At 44.1% G+C, this 19,265-nt stretch overlaps 1 protein-coding gene and 1 pseudogene across 1 annotated transcript; one reads left to right on the forward strand and one right to left on the reverse strand.

Moving 5' to 3' along the window:
• Positions 1 to 895: 895 nt before the first annotated feature.
• On the reverse strand, positions 896 to 5,560 carry CCR4 (C-C motif chemokine receptor 4). Its single transcript, XM_034988885.1, has 2 exons — positions 5,513 to 5,560; positions 896 to 3,268 (listed from the first exon to the last, which is right to left on the reverse strand). Exon 2 carries the CDS (start codon positions 3,219 to 3,221, stop codon positions 2,139 to 2,141), a length of 1,083 nt encoding a protein of 360 aa, XP_034844776.1. The 5' UTR covers positions 3,222 to 3,268; positions 5,513 to 5,560; the 3' UTR covers positions 896 to 2,138.
• A 1,649-nt stretch (positions 5,561 to 7,209) lies between these two features.
• On the forward strand, positions 7,210 to 7,566 carry LOC117999611 (annotated as a pseudogene).
• Positions 7,567 to 19,265: the final 11,699 nt, after the last annotated feature.

Below are 19,265 nucleotides of genomic sequence, written 5' to 3' on the forward strand. Positions count from 1 at the left end.
CCTCTTGCTGTGATTAAATGAATACCATTAGAAGCTCTATCAGGGAATAATCATCTTTTTTTCCATCACCCTGGAATATATTCCGCTTTACAGATGAGGGAAAACTGAGGCTGAAAGTAATGTGTTCAGGTTCACACAGGAGTGCAGAGCTAGGATTTGCAGGCCGGGCGGGGCAGGCCACACGAAGGGACGTTTTCTGGGGAAACCGCCCATGAACCCAGCCTAGCCCTCCCTGCCATGCATCCCAGCCTCCTGGCCACTGCTGCCCACGGTGCCACCCCCCAGCCCCACGTGGCCGCCTAGACAGGTTGCCCTCTGGTTCCTCCCGCTGCCAGCCCAGTGCACCACACCCACATCAGCTGGCATCTGCAGCCCCATCAGGAAACCGAACACAGGGCGCCTGGGTGGCTCAGTCGGTTAAGCGTTTGCCTTGGGCTCCGGTGATGATCCTGGGTGGTGAGATCGAGTCCCACGACCAGCTCCCTGCTCAGTGGGGAATCTGTTTCTCCCTCTCCCTCTGTTCATGCTATCTCTCGCAAATAAATTAAAAAAAAAAAAAAAGGAAACCAAATACAAACAGGATCAGGAAAAAAGGCTCTGTGGGACTATATGCAAGTTTATTTTTGTCTATAAAGGCAACATCCACTTACCCTTCTAAAATCACTTCTCTGAAAACCAACTTTCTGGAAATGCATCCTTTATAAATGTAGAGCATGTAATAATGTGTAAATTTACAGAAACATTTGAACAGATAACTCAGTTAATAGTTTGCAAGACAGGTTTTTTTGGGGGGAGGGATTACAGGTCTCTCCTGACTTGATTAAAGTCTCTACTTAATTCTGATTAATTAAGGCTGGAAGAACAGAAATTTATTTTAATGGTGTCAAACAATTAATTACATGATTATGACTTGTAAGAAATGACTGAAATTTTGAGTCATCCAACAGTTAAAAAGGAGGCCAATATTTTAAAAGACAGGATGACATTTTTCACAACTTCATAATTTTTTGACGGTCCAGTTTATGCCACATCAGTAATAACCGTTAGTTGATTATTCTTGCCTCGCTTATTGGCAGGCACTTCAAACTTATTAAGGAAGCATTGTCATACTTTATTAGCCCTCGTTATTTTTAGTTTTGAAGGTTCTGTTTGTACACGAATAAGAGACCCTAAATAAATGTATCTGCACCTACGTATTATTTGTGAAATTTGAATATTCATCTGTTATAATTAAAACAAAACATGCTCACAAGCATATGAAAGTGTGTTTGAGGGGCGCCTGGGTGGCTGAGTTGTTAAGCATCTGCCTTCAGCTCAGGTCATGATCCCAGGGTCCTGGGATCAAGCTCTGCATCAGGCTCCCTGCTCCGCGGGAAGCCTGCTTCTCCCTCTCCCACTCCCCCTGCTTGTGTTCCCTCCCTCGCTCTCTGAAAGTGTGTTTGAATCTCCACAAATGTGTTTGGATCTTTTAATGCCTTGTATTTCACGTTTGGAAATCAGACCACGCTAATGCCTTCACATCCTTACACTTGTAATCAGCATCAAAAGTTTGGCTTCCATTAACAAATCATCCTTTAAAATAAAAGACTCAAGATCCAGGTTCATTACTTTGCTATTTGTTTCTGAGTACACCTGGCTTCCGGGAATATACCATGCTTCGGATATATTATTAGAAAAACCCTAGGACGGCATGCCAAAGTTTTCTGTATTGTTCCACAAAAGCTAGAAGTTCATTAAAAGGGCCCATTTTTCACATCAAGGAGCAAGGAGTAGTAATTGATTGCACCAGTCAATCCTCCACAGTTCCTCCTGGAGAATGGCATCAGTTCGAGTTAGAAGGGAATGAATGGTCCTTCCCTTACAGGATTATGGATAGCCTCACTGAAATGCTGCTTAGCGCTCTCCTTCGGTTTACTCATCCCTGCAGGCAGGCCATGAGAGAGGAGGGCTGCCGCAGCCCCAATGAGCTCTTCCTGCACTGAACTCGCCTGTGGCAAGAGGAAAAGCTGACTGTGGGGTGAGAAGCCCGCCCTTGGCTGTGGATGTAAGTCTCCTTCCCACCACTTGCTCAGGAACTCTTACTATAATACAATTTTAAGCTCTTGACATGGGATGCTCGACTCCATCTTTTGCCTCTTCTACAGAGCATCATGGAGATCGTGATCCCCGGTGGACTGTGTGTAGGACGAGCTGGGAGTGTCGGGCGGGTAGAGTTGGAGGACCCTGCAATATTGGCAGAGCATGAACGGCCCCCTGCAGGTTTTGAAGAGCTGTACGATGTACTTGCGGAATTTCTCCCCTAGGAAAAAGTAGATGACTGGATTGAGGCAGCAGTGGACAAAAGCCAGGGTCTCTGTGGCCTGAATGGCGTAGTCCAGGTGCCTTTCAAAGGTGCAATCCTGAAGGACCTCCAGTTCCACCAGTGTCTCCAGGAAGAGCACCACATTGTAAGGTGCCCAGAACCCCAGGAAGAGAGCCACCACAGCAAAGACCAACCTCACCGCCTTGCTCTTCTTCTCGTTTTTGCAGTGCTGCAACGTCCTGATGATCATGGAGTAGCAGAACAGCATGGTGCCCAAGGGAACCACCAGTCCAAGAATGTTGATCTCCAGGGAGCTCAGCACATTCCACCTCGTGGAGTTGAGAGAGTACTTGGTTTTGCAGTAGGTATGGTTGTGCTCAGTATAACAGGTGCTGAATAAAAGGCCTGGAAGGGAGGCCAGGACAGCCACGGACCACGTGGCCAAGCTGGTGATGACCCCATAAGTCAGGGTCCTCGCTCTCAAGGAAAACACCGCATGCACAATTGCCAGGTATCTGTCGATGCTCATGAGCATGATGAAGAAGATGCCACTGTAAAAGCCCACCAAGTACATCCAGGAAATAATCTTGCAGAGACCTAGTCCAAAAACCCACTGGTCTGCAGCATAGTAGCCCCAGAAAGGGAGGGAGAGCACGAAGAGCAGGTCCGAGATGGCAAGGTTGAGCAGGTACACGTCAGTCATGGACTTGAGCCTCTTGTACTTGAACAGGACCACAATCACCACAGAATTTCCAAGGAGACCAAACAGAAAGACCAGGGAGTAGAGAGGGGGCAGGAAGAGCTCCCCAAATGCCTTGATGCCTTCTTTGGTGCAAGGCTTGGGGATGTTTTCGTAGAGATAGTAATTGCTATAGACGCTTTCATCCAGGGTGGTGTCTGCTATATCCGTGGGGTTCATTTTCAAATCTACCAGCACCTTGGCTCAGGTCTGAGCCCAACCAGAAGCTAATGAGGGGAAGAGCAAACAAGATTTCTGTAAGAACAAAACCATACCAAAGTGGTGCTGAATACAGAGCATAGTTGCTTAATATTTTGCCCCGGATCATCACACACCCTTCCCAATCTTCCCAAGTTGAAGGGCTCCATTCCCCACAGGGCAGTGCAGCCAAATGGAAGAACCCTGCCCTTGGGAGTTTAGCAGATTCCACGTTCCAGCTCTGCCCCTTTTCTATCCCTCTGAGGGGAGCTTCCGTTCTCTCATTTGTAAGTGGGGACAGAAAAACCTCCTTCTTGAGGAGGTGTTTTCAAGGATGCATTTCTAAATAGTAGTCTGCAGTTACTGAATCATTTGCAGGCCAGTTGAGATTTCCAACAGTCCTACACCCAGAACCACCTTTGTGACATAAGAGCAAAAGAAAAAACAAAAAGATGAAAAATCTACGCATGTTTCCCCTTCAGATTATAGCTCCCAAAATTCACGAATTGCTTAATCATTGGGCTAGAAGGTTCGTCACCTGCCTTTATATAAAAATTCTAATTCCTCCTGCAACCTTGACACATAGATTTCAAAGTACGTTCCCTGGTATTGTGCATAGAATCCTAATTCCATGCTCCTGTCCCCCACCACCCTCCCAACAAAAATCGGGCGCTCTAAGCCAAGCAAGCATACCGAACCGTGGTGTAGATGACTCATAAAAGCTTCCAAGAGGTTAAATGAGGCCACACAGCTATATGCAGAACTTTTCTTTGGGCCCCAAGTCCCGGTAGGGGCTGGTTGGGTGGTAGGGGACTCTGATCTATGATGTTTGCTGGTTTCTGTGGTGCAGATATTTCCACCACGGCAAAATTCCAGCTACCAACCACCTCACAAAATTCCTGAATCTTTGCAGTCCTGAGTTGGTGCAAGTTGTCTCTGGCACACACTACCAGGCCCCCTGTTCATTCTAGAACACCATCTTAGATGGGAACATGCCTGGCCTTCCAGGCTCCTTCTGGGCCAGGCTGATGCTAAGGCCCTTCTGAAGGCGGCAGCACTCAGATCATTTTGCAGCACTCAGATGGTAACTTGAGGGAACTTTTTGGTCTTTTCATCAAAACTGCATGCAAAAATCAGTCCTGTGCACGGAATCCCATCACAGAGGGAATTAGCCTGACAGACCTCGAAAAGGCACATCACAGCCAGAAATGAAATCCCTCTATCTCCCAACCACCCTCATTTCCTATCTAAATGGGCAGGTGAAGAGGTTAAAACCTTCTTAAAGTTAAAACCTTCTTGGGCGCCTGGGTGGCTCAGTTGGTTAAGCGACTGCCTTTGGCTCAGGTCATGATCCTGGAGTCCCCGGATCGAGTCCCGCATCGGGCTCCCTGCTTGGCGGGGAGTCTGCTTCTCCCTCTGACCCTCCCCCCTCTCATGTGCTCTCTCTCTCTCATTCTCTGTCTCAAATAAATAAATAAAATCTTTAAAAAAAAAAAAACAAAACCTTCTTAAACCTTCACATGTTCACGTGTGAATCAGAGCAATTCAGGGATGAAGGGCTTTCTGACTCGAGGCTACTTCTTCTTGCTTCCTTCTTAATGGCAGCCTGTGTTCCTTATTACAACACTGTTTGGTAATTCACACCTCCTCCCTACCACCCTCACCACCACAAGCCCAAACACTCAAACGACAAACTACGTTTGGTTTCTCAAGAGAGAGATTTGGATTTTCTCCTGCAAACAGATAACTGAAGACCTGGGGCATTGCAGAGCCCCTGAAACAATGTTGTAAAATGATTATCTCTCCACCATTTTGCCTGTGAAAGGTTAAGGAATAGACGAAGCTGAGGAGTTAGGAAATTATCAGGAGAACAAAAAAAGGAAACACAGCTGGTAAATGGTGGGAATCAGCCTTATTTGCTTTCTTGACCTGGGAATCTTGATAGAAGCAAGAAGCAGAAAAATGTGGATGTTTGATAAAAATTATCTGTGTATTCTGAGCATGTGGACTTGGGCCAGAGGTGCGCAGGGAGAGAGCCCTGTGTCTACGAATGCCCCTCAGATGAGGGCTCGGAGGATGTGAGTAGAAGTAGATGGTGTGTGAGCTCCAAGACAAGAGCCCGCTGGGAGCCCCAGAGTGCCCGAGATGCCTGAGTGTTGGGACTGGGTGGGCAGCAGGCCAGCTTACAGCACTTCCAAAGTCCACACACCTGTCCAGTGTCTAGAGAGCAGTGTGTGGCCTGAGGCCCTGGGAATGGCCCCGTCCCCACTTACCTTGCTTTTCTGACCGTGGTTCTGAGGAAGGTCCGTGAGCCAGTGCCAGGCTTGCTCAAGAAGCACAGCGCTAAGAAAGACAGGTGCCTTTGAAGGGTGCGTGGCTTCCTGTGAGCACCAGCTCTATCCCTCACCCATCTATGCTGAGTTCAAGTGGGTTTTTTTGATAGAAGTAAGAAGCAGAAAACGAGTGACTAAGAGTCACTCATTTCCCCAAACTGAAAGCTAGGAAGGTTTGCTCTCTCCTAGATTAAAGAGGAAAATGAAGTAAGTTTTCTTTTAAAAGAGAAACTTCTTGATTTTTAAACATTTATTTTCTGGATTTTTAATTTAAAAAATTGCCTTCGGCCGGCTACCTGCGGTAGAAATGATCTTTATGTTCTGGATCAGTGGGCCGTCCGTTGTTTGCCTCCAGAGGTCGTGTGGTGGTGGGCAACCACGATGTGCCATATCCTCCAACAAGTGGGATCTGAGGAGGCCAGAGGGGGAGGCCAGACACATGCAGGAGAAAGGGTAACCAGAGGGGAGAAACACGGATGTGAATGTGTGTGTCCAGGAGGGAATTGGAGGGCTTTAGTCAACCACGTTCAATAACTGGGTATAACGTGGCATCCGACAACCTAGCTTCAAGCCCCCTTTGCAACAGGAAGACCCCTCCCCACAGCCCTCTACCTGGAAGTCGTGGGGCTCCCACTGACAGTGATCGTGGCCGAGTCCCTCTGAGTTCACGTGGCAGTCACAGCCAAGCGGCGGACAGCAGTCCTGTCTTCTGTCGGTCACCGCCTCAGCTTCTGCCGGCTTCCAGACATCTCCCCTCTACTGTCTACAGTTGCTTAGCTCTTCAGTTCGCCTTAAAAGAGCCACAAAGCTCATTTTCCCTAAGGAGTTTGCAGGAAAAGGAATGAAAAAACCAAGCCAGAGCCACGTTTATCACCCTTTGCTCATTATTACCTCTCCCAAAGAGTCTTTTCAGTTATTTTTTTTCTTAAATCACCTCCCCATGAAATCTTAATACTGTTTATGATGTGGTATGTGTATATCAGTGCTTTATACATAAAAAGAGAAGGGTTTTTTTTTTCACCCCCCAAAACCAATTTTTGCCTCCTTGAGGGCAATACTGCTTTTAGTAAGAAGGCATGAGTTAGAGTGGTGGGTCCCCAGGGGTTCTTTGGCCCCAGGGCTCATGGATGAAATCTGGAGACACTTTCTCTGGGGATGAGAGGAGCTGCTTCTGGCTTCTAACGGGAAGAGGCCAGGAATGCTGCTAAAATCCTACAGGTCAGTGGACAGCCCTCCATGACAAAGAGTGCTCCCACCCAGAATGTCAACAGAGCTGAGGCTGAGAGACCTGAGCTGGGGCAGCCATCCCCAGCGTGTAGCTGGGGAACCAGATTCACAGATACCCTGAGAAAAAGAAATGAAGATCTGTGGTCAAATCAGTACGGGGAACTCTGGGCTTGGGTTCAGGTTAAACACCGCTCCAGACTGCAGCAGTCTTGGGGCTTTCCAATGCCAATATCACTGTGAACTCTGGAAGCAGATATAGAATAAAAAAGTCCCTAACATATTTGGCCAGTGAATCTATGCCCGTTACACAGGGTAATTTATAGAATTAACATATTTTTAGGTTCTGCCACCCTCTTTCTCTTCAACAGAGTGGCCAGGTAAGGTCTGGTGAAGGCAGCCTTGCAGCAGACGCAGAGATGCAGATCCTCATGAAGACCCCAATGGGCAACACCATCACCCCTGAGGTCGAGCCCAGTGACATCATCAAGAATGGAAAGCCAAAATCCAAGACAAGGAGGGCATCCTGCCTGACCAGCAGCATCTATTTTTGCAAGCAAATGGCTGGACTACAATATCCAGAAAGAGTGAACCCTGCCCTTGGTGCTTCACCTGCGGGGTGGCCTCATCAAGCCTCCCCTCCGTAAGCTGGCCCAGAAATACAACGGCGACAAGATGATCTGCCACAATGCTCCCTGCACCCCCACTCTGTCACCTGCCATGAGAAGTGCAGCCACACCAACAAACTGTGCCCCAAGAAGGTCAAATAGGGCCCGTTTGACCGGAGGGTGGCCTCCTGCCCAAGGCCCAAGGCCCTAGGGCTTCAATAAAGCCTCCCTTTCATTGACTATAGCAGTAAAAAAAAAAAAAAACACAAAAACTCCCTGTTTTTAGAAATGCGGAGCCTGAGGAAGCTTCTATCATGGAATACCAGGCCTTGAGGGACAAGTTAGAGAGCTGGGGGCACAGCTGGGAGCTGAGAAAGCCCTGGTCCAGCCCATCTGAGCACAGCACCTAAGCCTCCGTGGACCTGGCTTTGGGGTGTTAGGGTTCTAGAACATGTGATAGCCAGAGGTCCCAATGATCATGTGTTATCATTGGTCACTGTGGGTCTGGAGAGGCTCCCTTGAAAGGCAGTTAATGCTCCCTCGACTGAAGCTGGCTGCATGAGAAGCATCACCGAGTCCAAGTGAGGGAGAACAATGAGAACATGAGTTCCAGCATCTGTGTTGGTTGACAGCACCGGCCTTGAGGCCTGCTCCATCTGGCTTTGGATCCCAGTGCCACCACTTCACAGCTATGTGAACCTCAGTCTTCTCATCTGCAAAAGGGGTGCTACTGCATGAGGACGTTGAGAGGACCGGCGAGCTAATGTTGGTTCCCAATCACTAGTGCTGAAAATCAGTAGCGTCGACAACATGTACAGTACTAGCTTCTCTCATGAAGTAGCTGAGCTTGGCGGGTGGCCCGTAGCCACAGCGAGGAATCTGGGAGATACCTGGATGCCGACTCAGTGCGCCACATTCCACTTCTGAGTTAGTGTTAAAGTGAAGAGCACATTTCAGGTTTCCAAGTTGCAAAGGTTATTGTCCTGGAGAAAGTCAGTCTTCAGGTTTGCAAAGTCATAACGTTAACTGTCCTGGAGAAACACTAAATAGGTTCTTCCTCCAGTAGGGGTTTCAAAACTAAACAATACTCCCCCCTCCCAAAAAAGATCACATATTTACTAATGTCTGTTTCATAGATGGGGAAATAGGAACCTAGAAGGGGACAGGGTATGCTCAGGGCAGCACAGCCTGAGACGCAGTCGGGGCTAACACGTACGCTCCGACATTTTCAGACACTATCTTCCACTGGGCTGAGAAACTCAAACCAGACCAGAGAGGAGCAGACCAGCAAAATACACTCAGGGCAAACCCTCACCAGAGGCAAGGCGGTGTGCTGTCCAGCCCAGAGGCCAACAGGAAGGAAAGCCGTAACATAAGCCTACAGCGCCCTCTGGTGTACCAGACCTTATATCAACACCAAAAACGCTAAAGTATATTCCCCAGGCCATGCATGCCACACCAACCCACGGGAACCAGCCTGGGTGGCCCTGGAAGCCACTCCCAACGCCTTCAGGAGGAGCTCCACGGGACTCAGCTGCAGAGCAGTGGTAGTAAAGCATCAAAGATTTTGGGGCGCCTGGGTGGCTCAGTTAAGTATCTGACTTTGGCTCAGGTCATGATTTAGGGGTCCTGGGATGGAGCCCCATGTCCGGGCTCCCTGCTCAGCGGGGAGTCGGCTTCTTCTCCCTCTTCCTCTCCCTCTGCCCCTCCACCTCCCACTCATACTCTCTCTCTCTAATAAATAAATAAAATCTTAAAAAAAAAAAAAAAGCACCAAAGATCTGGAGTTCAGACCCGTTTACTTTCTTTTTTTTTAATTTTTTTTTTTTTAAGATTTTATTTATTTATTTGACAGAGAGACACAGCGAGAGAGGGAACACAAGCAGGGGGAGTGGGAGAGGGAGAAGCAGGCTTCCCGCAGAGCAGGGTACCCGATGTGGGGCTCCATCCCAGGACCCTGGGATCACGACCTGAGCCGAAGGCAAACGCTTAACGACTGAGCCACCCAGGTGCCCCAGACCTGTTTACTTTCATTTAAAATGAGAGAAGGCTGCCAGGCAGGACCACCCAGGGCATCGTACCCAGCGACTGAGCAACAGTAAGCTGGAGCTAGAGGGGGCAGCTTATGTTTGACAAGCAGGGAGAGGTTAGTTTTCATGGGTTCTCTGTTGATTGCTAATTTGGATAATTTGAGGTCTTGGGGCAGAGGAACTGTCCCTAGCTCTCTGGTATCTGGTCCCAGGGTGATTAGGGCTGGTAGACAGTAGCCCCAGAGCAGAGATGCTGATAAGGAAGTGACTGCTCAAAAAGGGGAACTGATCGGCCTCTAGCCAGGGCCTCAAAATTGGATCAAGAAAGCACTTAAACAAATAAGCCATTTTATGAGGGAGGTTTGAATACACAGACAAACTGGTAAGGAAATAGAAAATTGCAAACAATTAAATTAGAAATTGATTTTTAAAGAGATAAATAAAACTCCCTGCACATTTAAAAATTAGAAAACACATTTTCATGTAACCTGGACAAAGAAAATATCATAATGGAATATAGAAAACACTTGTAACTGAATGATAATAAACTATCGCTTATTCAAAATTATGGTAGGCAGCTGACGTGGTCCTGAGAGGGTAATTTAGCCCTTAAATGTTTATATCGGAAGAGAAGAAAGGATGAGAACTGTTCAACTAGAAAAAAAAACAGTAGAAAAAGGAATTGTAGAATAAAGTCAAAAATGGTATAAGGAAATAAACAATAACTATAAGCAGAAATTAAACAAAATTTGAAAGTAAAATAGACCCATTACAGTATCTGAAAACACAAAATTGACAAACCTCTAGGAAGATAGGTAAAGAAAAAAAAAAAAGGAAGCAATCTTGGAACATAAAGGGAGATATAAATACAGAGCAGAGATTTGAAAGATAAGAAACAGGAGCACCTGGGTGGCTCAGTGGGTTGAGCAGCCGACTCCTGATTCCGGCTCAGGTCCTGATCCCAAGGTCCTGGGATCGAGCCCTGCATCAGGCTCAGTGCTCAGTGCAGAGTCTGCTTAAGATTCTCTTTCTCCCTCTACCCTTCCCTCTACCCCTACGGCTACTCGCTCTCTTTCTCTAAAATAAATTAATTAAATAAAAATTTTAAAAGAAGGTAAGAGGGTGCACCTGGGTGGTTCAGTGGGTTAAGCGTCTGCCTTCAGCTTACATCATGATCTCAGTGTCCTGGGATCGAGCCTCACATCAGGGAGCCTGCTTCTCCCTCTCCCTCTGCCTGCCGCTCCCCCTGCTTGTACTCCCTCTCTATGTCAAATAAGTAAATAAAATCTTTTTTTAAAGATAAGAAACATTATGAATGATTGCATCACAATGAATGTGAAAACTTAGATAAAATGGATAAATTACTAGAAAGCATATTTGCCAAAATTGACCCAAAAATAAATACAAAATCTGACTTATAATCTTTTTAAAAATTGAATCAGTACTTTAAATGCTTTGCACAAAAACAAAGTAAAAAAAAAAATTCAGGACAGATGGACTTACAGGAAAATTCTACCAAACCCGCAATGTATATATAATTCTAATCTCATACATCTTTTTTACCCAGAATTACAAAAAAGAATACTCCTAAACTCACTTCATGAAGTTAGTATAACCAAACTGTATGAAAAAAATAAAATTATTCAGTTTCACTCATGAATATATTGATGCAAATATCCTATGTAAAATACTAATAAACCAAACACTAAAACTGGCCAAATTAGTTCATTTCAGAAATGCAAAGTTGGTTTGATATTGTAGACTCTATTAATGCAAATCACCACACTAACAAAATAAAAGAGAAGAGCCACTGACATAAAAAGAGCATTGAATAAGTAGAACAATATTCATGATTTGGGGAAAAAAAACACATCATAGGACATTAAGAACAGAAGGGAACTTTTTAAAATTGATAAAGGTATCTGCATAGAAAATCTCTGAAAAACAATGTTTAACTGTAAATAGCAAAAGCTATTTCAAAATCAGGACCATGACTAGAAATGCCCACCAGCACCAGTTCTATCAGAGCTGGTAGAAAAAGACAAGATTTTAAAATAAAAGATATAATGAATGCAACAAAGTTGCAGGATACAAAATCAATACACAAAAATCAGTTGTATTTCTACATACTAACAATGAATAATCTAAAAAAACTTAAGAAAACAATTCCATTTACAATAACATTAAGAAGAATAAAATACTGGTAATAAACTTAATCTAGCAGGTCAAAGACTTGGATTCTAAAAACTATAAAATGTTGCTGAAAGTAATTAAAGAAGACACAAATAAATGGAAAGCCATCCCATGTTCATGGATTGAAAGACTAAATAATAAGATGCTGAATTACCCAATCAATCTACACATTTAATGTTATCCCTATCAAACTCCAAAAGGGTATTTTGCAGAAATAGAAAAAAAACCATCTTGGGGCACCTGGGTGGCTCAGTCAGTTAAGAGTCCGACTCTTGATTTCAGCTCAGGTCATGATCTCAGGGTTGTGAGATCGAGCCCTGCATCACACTCTGTGCTGGGTGTGAAGCCTGCTTAAGATTCTCTCTCTCTGCCCCTCCCTCCTCTAGTAAGTAAATAGATAGATGGATAGATAGATAATTAATAATTTTTAAAAATCCCCCATCCTAAAATTCATATGGAACCTAAGGAACCCGAAAGTGGTCAATCTTGAAAAAGAAGAACAAAGTTGGAGGTCTCACACTTCCTGATTTTAAAACTTATTATAAAGCTACAGTAATCAAAACAGTGTGATACCAGCATAAAGGCAGACCTATAGACCAATGAACTGGAACAGAGAGCCCAGAAATAAATCCTCACATATATGGTCAAATAATTTTCAAAAAGGGTGCAAGATCATTCCATAAAGAAAGGACAAGTCTTTTCAATCAATGGTTCTAGGAAAACTGGATATCCTGGTGCAGAAGAATAAAGCTGGATCCTTAGCTTCACCACATACAAAAATTGACTCAAAATAGATCAAAGACCTAAATATAAAAGCTAAAACTATAAAATTCATAGAAGAAAACATAGTGGAAAGGCTTCATGACAATGGATCTGACAGTGATTTCTTGAAGATGACATCAAAGACTCAGGTAACAAAAATAAAAATAAAGACTATACCAAAATATAAAACTTCTGTGCATCAAAGGACACAATCAACAGAGGGAAAAAGCAATCTACAGAATGGGAGAAGCTATTTGCAAGTTATACATCTGATAAGAAGTAATATCCAAAATATATAAAGAACTCCTACAACTCAACAACAGAAAAAATAATCTGATTGGTGGTACTGGTACAAGGATAGAAAATAGAAACAGAATAAAGTATCCAGAAATGAACTTCAGTGACTGTCCCAGAGACAGACTAAATATGTTTTTTATTATTTAAAAAATCTCCAATAATGTCCTACTCCCCAGAAACCTTATGTGTGAAACCCCATGTGTGAAATCAACCACCCTCCACCCCAAGACACTAACATAACTATATAACTAGAGATACTACTAATAGATTAAAACCCAGAGGAGAGCTGTCACCTCCAAATGCCCCCAAGAGATACTTCATCACCCAAGATTACAATTCTTCAGGGTGGAGGCACCAGGGTGGCTCAGTCAGTTGAGTGCCCGACTCTTGGTTTGGGCTCAGGTCATGATTTCAGGGTTGTGGGATCGAGCCCCACATCAAGCCCTGTATGGGGCTCCAGCTCAGGTACGGAGCCTGCTTAAGATTCTCTTTCTCTCCCTCTTCTCTTCTACCCCGCTCAAAAAAAATTTTTTTAATTTAAAAATTAAAAAAATAAACAATTCTTCAGGGCATATTCTCTGTACCACCTCCCACCCCACAAACTGACACACACACCAACCACCAAATTCTGTCTCCGGAATAACCAATTCCCTTCTTCTACCTTTCAGTCAGTCCTGGCTGAGGTTCTTCCTCCTGAACTCAATGTTCTATCCCTCCTTTGTTATACACAATTGGAGACACAAAATATATAAACACAGGTTTGTATATTTTTAAAGTATAAACAATGTTAATGGTCTCATTTTACATATGAGGGGGATGGTAAGTGAAAGAGAGTAACAGAGACACAGTTACCATGGCCTTGGAGAAGCTGACAGGATGAGTTACCATGAGGAAGGAAGTGGGGAAAAAAATCATTCCTGCAGCCCTGAGAATCCTTAGGTGGGACCTGGGGAGGCAGGACGTGGCTGTGGAGACTGGGAAACAGGCTGCTGAGGGGCACCAATCTCTGTTGCTGCCATCTTTTTTTGGTCTAGGGGAAAAAGAAAAAACAAAAAAACTGTCAGAAAATAATAGCACCACAATGAGCCAAATAATGGGGCCTCAGAGTGCAAAACCCAGGCTTGCAACAAAGGAAAATGAGACTGTTAGGAAGCAAGCAACCCTGGGCCATATTCCTTTAGGGTTACTCCCTCCTCACTGCTCCCAGGGGTCAAACGCTCTCTCTCTCATCCCTGAGAAAGAGATATCCCTTTTCTCACTCTCCCCCAGCCTCCTCCAGCCCTGCCACTTCCCTGACACTCCGACATCAACACTCAGGCCCAGAATCTGCTCAAATGTTAGCCGCACAGGGCTCAGAGTTGGGATGTACTAAGCCTCCCTGAGTGCCAGAAGTCCATGGGGAGAGGGAGATGCAATAGGAATGGCTGAGCATTTACCTTACATCCACATGGCCACCGTGGTTCTCTCGTGCCATAATATTTGAGGACATTCCAAGATAAGTAACACTTACTATGAAATTACATTTAATCATAAAACCTTTTTCACATAATTCTAATGGTACTGAAAAATGGTAGTTTAATTTAGAACAAAATGACATTTTTCGTTCTCTGAAAATATCTATAGCTTTATATAATAACATATGATATATAATAACATATGTGTGTGAACATGTGTATGTGTACCTGTGTATACACACACTCATGAGTGCAAAGACTACTCATGTGAGCAATATTTACACCTACACAAGAAGCTGAGGGAATAAGCTCATGTCATAAAATGTATCCACAGTGCAACAGTACATCCCAATCACAAAACTCCTCACCATCATCTTTTGGGGATCTGGGCTCATTTTCCTGTATGAGGCATGCGTGCATTGTTAACAATTTCGAGATAATAATATTTCTTTGAGTCCTTTGGCTTTTTAAAAGGAGAAAATAAGGAGAGAGGTTATGAATGACTGAATGCTGATAAATGACCCCTCTTGCATATAATTGAGAAGTGGGATCAATTTGGTCAAGGTTTAGTCTAGGCTGAATTATGAAAATTAAGAAAATGTGAAATCGTCCACATTTTATTACCTAATATCAAAATATCACTATATTAGTTTCTGTTGCTGCTGTAACAAATTATCACAAACTAAAAAATCCTAACTGAATAAAACAAGAATAAATTGTATAATTTGGAAGATAAGTAAATATGATAGAATTAAAATATTGTTCAAAAATAAAATATAAACCACCAGGAGCTCTCTCCTTCGCTCTGCCATCATGGTGTGTGCAGTTGACTATTCCTTGCCATGTCTTTTCACTAGACCTTCAGGATCAAGGGATTCCTGGCCCAGAAACAAAAACAAAATTGTCCCATTCCCCAGGGGATTCAGATGAAAATTGGTAATAAAATCAGGTACAACTCGGAGAGTAGGCACTGGAGAAGAACCAAGATGGGTCTATAAAGGATCGCACATGAGATGGCGCACATATTTATGCTGCATGAAGGTCACATGTTCATATCCTATCACTCTGTAAACATCACTACTACCTGAACAATAGACATGTTTTATTGGGGAAATGACTTTTCTCTGTTACTAGCCTTCTGCTCTAGTATGTTGGTTCAGTAATAAACATGTGAGAACTTTTGTTTGAAAAAATAAATAAATAATAAATAAAATAAAACAGAGGAGAATGGTCAGAACTAAAGTGTTCCACTTTTAAAAGTCCTATATTAAAACTTTATTAGTAAACTTTGTAGTTTAAATTTTAAGGGAAAACTCTAAAAGGATAGAATATAACTTTTTAAATGGAAGAAAAAATATAAAGAATAAAAGTGTCTCAATTCGGGACGCCTGGGTGGCTGAGTCAGTTAAGCGTCTGCCTTCAGCTCAGGTCATGATCCCAGGGTCCTGGGATCTAGCCCCACGTCGGGGTCCCTGCTCAGTAGGAGGCCTGCTTCTCCCTCTGCCTGCCGCTCTCCCTGCTTGTGCTCTCTCTGTCTGACAAATAATAAATAAATAAATAAAATCTTTAAAAGAAAAAGTGTCTCGGGGCACCTGGGTGGCTCAGTCATTAAGTGTCTGCCTTCGGCTCAGGTCATGATCCTAGGGTCCTGGGATCGAGCCCCGCATCAGGCTCCCTGTTCCGCAGGGAGTCTGCTTCTCCCTCTCCCACTCCCCCTACTTGTGTTCCTGCTATCGCTATCTGTCAAATAAATAAATAAAATCTTTAAAAAGTGTCTCAATTCAAAAGTACTTATCACTACTTAAAAGATTGAATATTGGGGCGCCTGGGTGGCTCAGTCGGTTATGCATCTGCCTTGGGCTTAGGTCATGATCCCGGGGTCCTGGGATTGAGCCCCACGTCGGGTTCCTTGCTCAGCAGGGAGTCAGCTTCTCCCTCTCCCTCTGCCCCTCTGCCCCCACCCCCCACTTCTGCTCACTCTCTCGTTCTCTCAAATAAATAAATAAAATCTTTAAAAACAAATAAAAAATTGAATATTCTATTTCTTTTCTCTCACACATTAGAATGTAAATTCCAGGAATGCAAGGATTTTTGTTTCTTTGTTAACTAGTATATCTTTAGCATCACACACATGAGAAATGCACAAAATTATTTGCCGAATGAATATCTTACATGAATTACTTTATATGAAATAACAAAGGCACTTGACTTCAGTAATGGGCAAAAGATATAAAAATTCCAGTTCACCAAATAGAAAATACAATTAGTAATAAATGATAATGGAATAATGTTCAATCTTCCTAGTAAAGGGAAAAAAAAGTTAAAATTGTTCTCAGGAGGAAGAGAAAATATGTCGGCCAGTGGGTAAACTGTTCATATTCTTTGACCAAGAGATTTCTTCCTAGGAATTTAAGCTATGGCCAATTCTCTTCAGTGAACACTCATTCAGTGATTCATCAAGATCTCCTGAACATCTACATAGTGAGCAATGGAGATTTCAAGATGAAATGTCCATGTTTCAGGGCACCAGTTTGCAGTCCAGTGGAGGAGACAAAGATGCGAAGAGATAGTTATAATATAGAGTGTAATATGTAAAAACAAACTTGAACAGAATTACATAGTAAAATTGCTAACTCTATCAAGTGTAGTAATGAAGTGAGATTTGAGCACAATTCTACCAACACAGAACAGGCTGTGGTTTGTAGGAAGGAACAAAGCCTCCTGAGAATAGCTGCTATTTGCCAACTATATATGCCAGATGAAGGCTTGAGGTAAGTACTGACTGGCAAGGCAAAGGAAATGGTGGGGTCAGAGACAAGGAAGTAGAGAAAATCCAGGCAGCCTGTTTGTGGATGGTACTGTTTAGTGTGGTAGATTGCAGTTGATATTAATGGTAACTGAAATCAGACATAGGCTGAAGTCATCACTGGCATCAGTGTTATTTGAAATAAGAAAAACCATAATCTCGGGGCACCTGGGTGGCTCAGTCAGTTAAGCGTCTGTCTTTGGCTCAGGTCATGATCTCAGGGTCCTGGCACTGAGCCCCACACTGAGCCCCGCCCACATCAGCATGGGGCCCCCTCCTCAGCGGGGAGTCTGCTTCTCCCTCTCCCTCTCCCCCAGCTCATGCTCTCTCTCCACTCACGCTCTCGCTCACGCTCTTGCTCTCTAATAAATAAATTACGTCTTCTTTCATATTGAATGGTAGCTCCACCTCTGAGTGCAGTAATGCAGATGTGTCTAAGGCTTCATCCAGTAGGTAGCCCTTAGAAATACCGCATGGGATAGTCCAACTTCCACATCCTTGTTTTGTTTTGAGCTCTTGATGGTTTTCTTCTGCCCCAAAGGCCAGTCTTCCTCTTCCTCCAAGCACACCTGGGCTAGCTTAGCCAGTCTGCAGCACTCTTTCTTTGGATTTAACCCTGACAATTCTTCCTCCCACTCAAGTGAGTATAGGAGACACTAGTAAATTTCCTCTTTGCATCCAAGGAACTATATATAATAAACAAGTACCTTTCCTTAAACCTGAGGAATAAAACATGCAGTTTTATCTTATGATCAACTGTTTGTGTGAAGTCAAGAGGTCAGTGTTCATCAAAGAGCAAATCCAGTCACCTCAAAAGGATGGTTAATGAAACATCTTAGTTCTCCCGAGTACAGCCCTTTGATGCCAGAAGAGACCCAGACCCCAATGGCCTTATTCCCACCCAGACTGTACCCATGGACAGAGACTCACTGAGGAGAAGAAATTGCCCAGGGCATCAGCCAGGGTGTTTTTATCCCATGAAGCATATTTGGGGGAGTGGGGCAGTAAGCCTCGGTGACCCTATAGCCCACCCCGTAGTGTGCACCCTGGTGCTTTGAGGAGAATGAGGCCCGGTCCTCTCACCGACCTTCGAGCCTCTGAATCCCAACCTCCTCTACCCCAACCCCAACACAAAACCCAGTAGCTGGCCAGCAAGGAGGAAGAGAAAATGTCGGCCAGTGGGTAACTGCTGAAAGGCTTCTTTCTCTCCAGTCTCAGCTCACAAGGGCCCTGTCTGAATGGCACATGGAGGGGCATAAGTCTTGCAGCCTATCAAAGCCAAGCAGGCGCCACCTGGCGAGCTTCAAGGGGGTTGTGTCGGGTGGAGTGAGCAATGCCGTCAATCATGGCTCAACACTGAGACCAGTAGGAGAGGGGAAACACCTGCCGCTCTTCCCAGCAGCCGCCCCTGCAGTAGAGCTCCTCCTCCCATTGCCCTTGCTTCTATCTTAACCCTTGGGTGATGGAACAACTGGGGAGAGTCTGGATAAGGGTGTATGGTTGATCTAAGAACATGCTCATCCATTTTCTCAAATTCCCCCAATAAAGAGTGCCAAAGACTAGAGCAGGGCTGGGGAAACACTCCTGCCTCTTAATCTTTGCTATGCCTAATCAATAGAAACATATATGTAACCATTTGATCTATGGTTTACTTGTTGAATCAGTCAATTATGGAGACCAATTTCAATGACTTTGTTCCAGAGATAGGATTTTTACATTATTAGGAAGCCCCCCATATATGCTCTACTCCCCAGACTATAGACCAACTGGTGAAATTGCAGTTGTTTGACCCTGGGAACCACTATTAAAAAAACAATGGGAGACTGTTGATGAGCAGCAGAGTTTCCATGGAACAGCAACTAGAGTCCAAAGAAGAATGGTCCCTTCCATACAGCTAGATACCAATATGTTTCATCACCCAAGGGTTACAATCCTGCAGGGCATATACTCTGCCCATTCTCTTCTCCAGGGACTACCACCCAACACACACACAATCCACCAAATTCTGTCTGTAGTAACCAATTCCCTCTAATCCTGACTTTCTACCTTTAAGTCTGCCAGCCCCGCTGAGCTTCTCTCCTTAACCCAAGGTTCTATCCCTTCCTTGCTACACATAGTGGGAGGCACAAATCACACAAATACAGATTTGTATATTTAAAGAGTATGTTTTTAGCTCACCATGCAAATAAGTTTGGAAATGACAGTACATTCAGTATAAGCAATTTTAATACTGTCACTTCATATATGAGAGAGGGGTAGAGAAAAGAGTATCACAGAAATTACTACTACAGAGGAAGAGCTACCATGGCCCTCAAGATG

The sequence above is a fragment of the Mirounga leonina genome, unplaced genomic scaffold (assembly GCF_011800145.1).
Source record: "Mirounga leonina isolate KUSES-001 unplaced genomic scaffold, KU_Mleo_1.0 Mir_115, whole genome shotgun sequence".
Classification (NCBI taxonomy): domain Eukaryota; kingdom Metazoa; phylum Chordata; class Mammalia; order Carnivora; family Phocidae; genus Mirounga; species Mirounga leonina.